At 45.2% G+C, this 7,167-nt stretch overlaps 1 protein-coding gene across 1 annotated transcript in view; it reads right to left on the minus strand.

Moving 5' to 3' along the window:
- Positions 1–5,564, minus strand: part of DYNC1LI1 (dynein cytoplasmic 1 light intermediate chain 1) — a 52,739-nt gene extending 47,175 nt beyond the window's left edge. The window contains exons 1-2 of the mRNA XM_061127678.1: positions 5,323–5,564; positions 5,057–5,130 (exon numbers count right to left, since the gene is read on the minus strand). Coding sequence (XP_060983661.1) covers positions 5,057–5,130; positions 5,323–5,468 — 220 coding nt within the window. The 5' untranslated portion in view covers positions 5,469–5,564. The remainder of the gene's footprint in view (positions 1–5,056; positions 5,131–5,322) is intronic.
- Positions 5,565–7,167: the final 1,603 nt, after the last annotated feature.

The raw sequence follows: 7,167 nt of genomic DNA on the forward strand, positions 1-7,167 counted from the left end.
CTTTCCTGATCTTTAGGGAGATAATCTCAGTATGTAAACAATCCTAATGTGCCTGGCACATGTAAGTGCCTACAAATTTGTGGCTGTTGTTATTTTCCTTAGGTAGTCTTATCAAAACATGATCAAGCGACCCAAGGTATGGAGAAAGTGCCCTCAGCAGCAGCTATTAAAATTCATATACCTCCAATCACTGTAGTCAAGTTTGATTAAATAGTAAGCGTAAAGAGAAAAAAAGTTCTTAAAAGGACCACTCGTAAGTTAAATGCTACTAAAACCACATGCACAAGAAGTTCTGCCTTTTAATATCAAGAACAAACAAGTTCATTCTCAAAATCTTTCAAGCAAGAATGATTGAATGTTAATGCCAGAGTGTTTCTGGGTTTCACCAGGGATCAGACGTAGTAAACAACTGCTTCAGCACAAATGCCATGGCAGCAGAAGTGTCCCTCATTAAGCTACATCTTAGAATCCAACAAATATTTGGATTTTACTTTAAAATAATTATTAGTATTTTCACTCAAAAGATAGCCTTTTTAAAAAGTTATGCAGTAGGAAGAGTAGGTGGCACTTTCTCCCTTGAAGGAATTTCTATCAAAAGTCCAAAGGCCTCACCAAAATCAGAGGGCAAGGTCTTTACAGCTGTGTGGCCTTGGAAAACTCACTGAACAGGTCTCTGAAATTCAGTATCTTATCTACAAATTGGCATTAACATCTACATCCCAAATTTGGGGAAGTTGGGAGGAAGGGGGGCAGAGGAGGCAAACTAAGATTTGTATGTACATGCTTTCAGATATGATCCAGCAATCCTACTCCTGGGCATATATCAGAAAAAAACATAATTCAAAATGATACATGCACTCCAGTGTTCACTGCAGCGCTATGTACAATAGCCAGGACATGGAAGCAACCTAAATGTCTATCAACAAAGCAATGGTTAAAGATGTGGTACATATATGCAATGAAATACCAGTCAAGTGAAGTCACTCAGTCATGTCCGACTCTTTGTGACCCCATGGACTACAGCCTGCCAGGCTCCTCTGTCCATGGGATTTCCCAAGAAAGAATACTGGAGTCGGTTGCCATTTCCTTCTCCAGATCTTCCCAACCCAGGGATCGAACCCAGGTCTCCCACACTGCAGGTAGACTCTTTACCGTCTGAGCCATCAGGAAAGCCCCTGATGAACTACTACTCAGCCATTAAAAGGAGTGAAATATCATCATCTGAAGAGACAAAGATAAACCTAGAGACTCATACAAAGTGAATTCAGAAAGAGAAAAAAACATGTAATACTGCTTATATGTGGAATCTAGGAATGATGAAGATGAATTTATCTGCAAAGCAGAAACAGAGACACAGATGTAAAGAACAAACCAATGGATACCAAGGCGGGGAGGGGAGGCTGCAATGAGCTCACAGAGTGGGACTGATATACACATGCTACTGTATACAAATTATGTAATGAATGAGAACCTACGTGCAGCCCAGGGCGCTCTACTCAGGGGCCTGTGGTGACCTAAACGGGGAGGGGATCTAAACGAGAGGGAGGTGTAGGTACAGCTGGTTCACTTTGCTGCACAACAGAAACTAACAACAACGTAAAGCAACTGTACTCCGATAAAAGGTTTTAAAATAAGAAAGAAAAGGTGTTGAGGATGGCTCACACACAGGCATACATTGCCAGTTTTGAGTCCTTCCACCCCAGGCAGTGGGAGGGGAGGCTGCAGAGCAAGGTAAAGCTCAACTGCAATTTGTGTTCATGATAAATAATGTTTGAGCCTCGTGATGAAAGTGAAAGACGAGAGTGAAAAAGTTGGCTTAAAGCTCAACATTCAGAAAACTAAGATCATGGCATCCGGTCCCATCACTTCATGGCAAACAGACGGGGAGACAGTGGAAACAGTGGCTGACTTTATTTTTCTGGGCTCCAAAATCACTGCACATGGTGACTGCAGCCATGAAATTACAAGACACTTACTCCTTGGAAGGAAAGTTATGACCAACCTAGACAGCATATTAAAAACTAGAGACATTACTTTGCCAACAAAGGTCCGTCTAGTCAAGGCTATGGTTTTTCCAGCGGTCATGTATGGATGTGAGAGTTGGACTATAAAGAAAGCTGAGCACGGACTTCCCTGTTGGTCCAGTGGTTGAGAGTCCAACTGCCAATGCAGGGGTCACAGGTTCGATCCCTGGTCTGGGAAGATTCCATACGCCACAGGGCAACTGAGCCTGTGCGCCACAACTACTGAGCCTGTGCTCTAGAGCCTGGGAGACGCAACTACTGAGCCCACGTGCCCTAGAGCCCGTGCTCCACAGCAAGAGAAGCCACCACAATGAAACTCCATGCACCGCAGCTAGAGAGTAGCCCACACGCAACGAAGTCCCAATGCAGCCAAAATAAATAAGTAAATAAATAAAACATTTTAAAGAAAAAAAAAAGAAAGCTGAGCGCCAAAGAATTACTGCTTTTGAACTGTGGTGTTGGAGAAGACTTTTGAGAGTCCCTTGGACTGCAAGGACTAAAGGGGATCAGTCCTGGGTGTTCATCAGAAGGACTGATGTTGAAGCTGAAACTCCAATACTTTGGCCACCTGATGCAAAGAGGTGACTCATCTGAAAAGACCCTGATGCTGGGAAAGATTGAGGGCAGGAGGAGAAGGGGACGACAGAGGATGAGATGGTTGGATGGCATCACCGACTCAATGCACATGGGTTTGGCTGGACTCCGGGAGTTGGTGATGGACAGGCAGGCCTGGCATGCTGCTGTTCATGGGGTCGCAAAGAGTTGGACACGACTGAGCAACTGAACTGAACTGGAAATGTAAAATCTTTTTAGTCTCAGATTTGGTTTTTTAAATATGGGACTCCAGAGATCACCATAATTCATATTATGAAAGACATATTAGAGTCAAATATCCTTTGTCTAGCACATTCAAACTCCAAACAAAGAGAACCACAATCCCTATTTATACATTTTTCTCTTCCACCAGCATAAACTGAAGGCAGCCATAATACATGATGGTAAAATGTCTTTAAGAAATCTTTAAGAGGTATTCTAGAAAATTAAACCTGTTTATGTAATCAGTATAAAAATCTGTTGTCAGCTTTTTCCCAAAGCTGAAAAGGATTTTGATGAAATCCCAGTAGAAATAGTACCCCCCAAAAAATTTTTTTAAATTATAAACTTGCACAACTTGGTATCAGGTGGAGCTGGAAAAGCTCATATAAAAGGAATCTATTTTACAGCAGAGAAGATATAGAACTATCTAGTCTAAGTTTGGAGGGATGGAAGTCTAGGGCCTTTAAGTATATTCAGTCTTTGACCCAAAGACAGAGGTTTAAAAAAGGGTTTAAAAAACATGGCGCAAAAAAAAAAAACATGGCGCAACCTCAGTGCAAATTAGAAACATCAAGAAATGAACAAAACTGTCACTTTTGTTTCACTAGAAACAGAATCATGTAAGTAACATCTAATGCACTAAGAATTAGTTGGGAAGAACTTCTAAAATGAGAACAAAAATCAGGATCTTCTCTTTACAGCAGCAGCATTTGAAAAGAAGTCTTGAGAGTAATTAAAAATACAACCCACCTCAATGAGGTCAAGCTGTGTTAGGTACATTTTAGTTTAAGCACTTAATAGAAATTTGTTTAAGCTAGTAGATTGAAAACATTTTCTGGATTTTTTCTTTTTTGCTTTTAGGTTCTGTCTCTGGCCTCTATTACCACTATGTAGGTACTAACTCAATTTTTAAAATAAAAATATTTTCTAATCCATTTAAAAGAGACTCACAAAAGTCATTGTTCTGTTATCACTTCACAAACATTATCTCACTCAGTTGTCCCATAACCCTAAGAAGTAGGTATTATTTCTATAATGTCAATTTTAAGAAAGAAACTGAGGGTCATAGAAGTCAAAGAACCTGCATAAGATCACAGGACTAGTATGTGACATGGTCATGAGGGAACCCAGGTGAATCTGCAGGAGGTACTTTCAATCACATTAAAAACAAAGGTAACACTAATTTTTCAAATAGCTCCATTAACCTTAAATAACGTCAAGAATCACACTGCAGACTGGCAGCAGTTCATGAAAAATAATTTGTTTTTATTTAAACATTCCCATTAAAAAAATAATAAAATAAACATTCCCATTAAAAGCAGACCCTGACAAATAGATTTGACTTCTGTTTCCTTTCCTGTTTTTAAATGCACATAAAAAGTCTTGAGGCATCAACACCAAAGTTTTAAAATTTAACCGTCATCTTATGAGCCAAACTTCAAATTTTCACATCGAAAGAGTATGAAAGAAATCTCTCCTCTAAATGACTTTGGAGCTAAGCCTGCAAAAAGGTGAACCTGTGAATTGTTCTCCACGTCCACCCGCAGACTCTGTAAAGAAACAAATACCTAACTCCAGGAGAGCAGAGGGGATATAGAACAATCTGGACACTCGACACATTAGACCATTTCTCCTTATTACACCCATCTGGCCAAAGGGGCTGAAAGAGAAAGCTGTTTACTGCCCTATAGGTGTTAGTGAAAAAGGCAGCTGCAACACGAGCCCATTGTACCTATAAAAACTGAATCAAATAAGAACATTTATCACAACTACCAGGTCCCCTTTCTAGCTTCTCTGTCAATTACACAAAGAGCCTGCTATTAAATATTGATGGCATGCTATTTGCAACAGAACTCTGGCGGAGAGCCTCCTGCTACCAATTTTTGTTATGAAAGAAAAACCGTCCTTATTTTCGAGGTAAATCCTAAGCCACGAGAGCTCTCAGATGGGCTATCGCATTGTCCTTCCCAGGGGAGACTGTCAGGGCCACCCCCACACACACCCAGCAGAGGAGAAGGGTCCTGGGGAGGGCGGGTCCCCGCAGGTCCCGGGGCAGGGCTCCCAGTTTCTCTTCTCCCCCAGCTGTCAGCGACAGGTCGGGCGGCGGGGCGGGGCCCGGCCAGGCTGTCCGCACAAAGCCAGCCGGAGGGCGGCGGGCGGACCCGGACCCAGGCCCGGGAGGACGCCGCGCAGGGCGGAGCAGGTGGGGCACTTACCCAGCAGCAGCACATTCTTCCCCGCGGGGAGTTTGGAGCGGGAGCGGGTGGACACCTCACTGAGGATGCAGGACCTGGCGGGGAACAAGGCGCGCGCTCAGGCCGGGGCCCCGCGCCGGAGGGGCTGCCCCGGCCTCCACGCCCGGACGGGGGCGGCCGAGAACGCGGCGGCCTGGGCCGGGCGCCGAGCCCCGGCGGGCACGCGACCCTGGACCATCCCCGGGCCGGGGTTGCCAGCGGGAACCAGGGAGGGGTGCGGTCCTTACCAAAGGTTCTGTCCGTCCTCGTCGTCGCCTGCCGCGGCGCCGCCGTTGCCCGACGCTAGCTCGTTGGCCAAGGGGCCGCCTGTATAAGTCGAGGTTAATCCTGGCGGACAGGAACCGAAGGAGCCGACTCGCCCCACGGCCGCCATCTTGGTCGGGAATCACACCGCTCCCGGCAAAGCTGAATGAGCGCGGCAGCGGCAGCGGCGGGAACCCGGATATGGGGCGTTCGGCGCACGGGAGCGGGGCGGGGCCTGCGGGGGTGGGACCCAGGCTCTGCAGGGACTGACGGAGGTAGCGAGGGCGAACTGCGCGTGCGCTGCAGGCTGGCCGGCGCGGAGGGGATGCGCGTGCGCAGATTACCCGGCTGCCCGCCCTGCGGCAGCACCAGTGCTAAGCTCTGCGGGTTGATTGCCGCCACCCCCACCCCTCCCGCAGTCCTGGGCTGCAGCCGGTCGCCATTGGGTGTGTCAGGGGGACAGTGCTCGCTCGCACGCGCTCGCTCGCTCTCTCCCTCCTTCGGTCAGGTCCACAAACCTCGTAGCGGGTGTGAAATTCCTGCACTGTCACTGCTATCCCGCCTGCTGCAATTAGAATTGGTTGTTCTGTTTACCTAAGACAAAGCTGTCATCCTGCAATCTCTTTTCACCCATTGTTGTACGGATTCTGTTTGCCTCATTCCTGTGTCTTCTTTCGTTATTTTAGTGGAGAACTTCCTCCGTTGGTTTTATGAGAGAAAAAAATAGGGTATGGCTACGTTTTGGGAGACCTGTATTCAATCAAGGTCCAGGTGAAAGCTTAATGAAGGAATAATTGATAAAGGTGTGAATGATCTTAAGAGATGGGGTTAGCAAGAGCAGGAAGATTTAGGGCTGAAGGGAGAAAGGAAGGCATGTTCACTAGAATCCAGAGAACTGTAGCTATAAGAAAAGTGTTGATGAGCAAGATCTGTGACTTTGAGTAAATGAACACAGCACTGACCTCTCTTCTGCCCTGAGGTATCCCACCAGTGTCTCACATTTGCCAAAGCCACCAGAAGCCAAAAGGCAAGAGAACTCGAGCAAAGGAATCCATGCAGGTTTACCTATCTGAGCACAAAAAGGGTTAGGAGGAGCAAACAGAAGATAGCCAGCTCACCTTGTCTGTTGGAAAATGCAGGTAGTCTATACTCAGTGATAGTTTGGCTGGGTATAGAATTCTTAGGATGCAAATTATCTTCCCTTATGTTTTTTTAAGGCCTTTACCCCTTGTCTGCTAGATTTTAGTGCTGTCATTGAGAAATCCAAAGCCATTCTGATTCCTGCTCCTTTGTTATGTGGTCTTTTTTCTTTTCTCTACTTGGAGGCCTTTAGAACTTCCACAGATTTCCACTAACACACATACCCCTTCCAGTTTCTGCACTGTCATACTAATTATCCTGCCAATTATCATAGGCAAATAATTCATACTCTTACACTAAACCAACAGCTCCACTTCTGCACTGGATTCCATCTCCTTTCCACCACTCAGCGGCATTGCTCCAACAATTCTACCCCCTCCTTTCTCTAGATAATCATTTATTGATTTCAACTTGATCATTTTTTTCTTGGCCCTCCCTACTCCTTCACCAGCTACGACTACATTTTTTTTCTCCCTTTTATAGCAAAACTCTTTAAAATAGTTGTCTTTACATGCTATCTTCAATTCCTCTTCCCCTTTGGCCTTAGAACTTACTTCAATAAGATTTTTACCCCATGACTCCACAGAAACTGCTCTTATCCTTGTAGTCCATGATCTCCTTATTGCTAAATCCAATGGTAACTTCTACTTCCTTGTCTTTCTTAGCTTTTCAGCAACATATACTATAGT

Source organism: Dama dama, chromosome 24 (genome assembly GCF_033118175.1).
Source record: "Dama dama isolate Ldn47 chromosome 24, ASM3311817v1, whole genome shotgun sequence".
Lineage (NCBI taxonomy): Eukaryota > Metazoa > Chordata > Mammalia > Artiodactyla > Cervidae > Dama > Dama dama.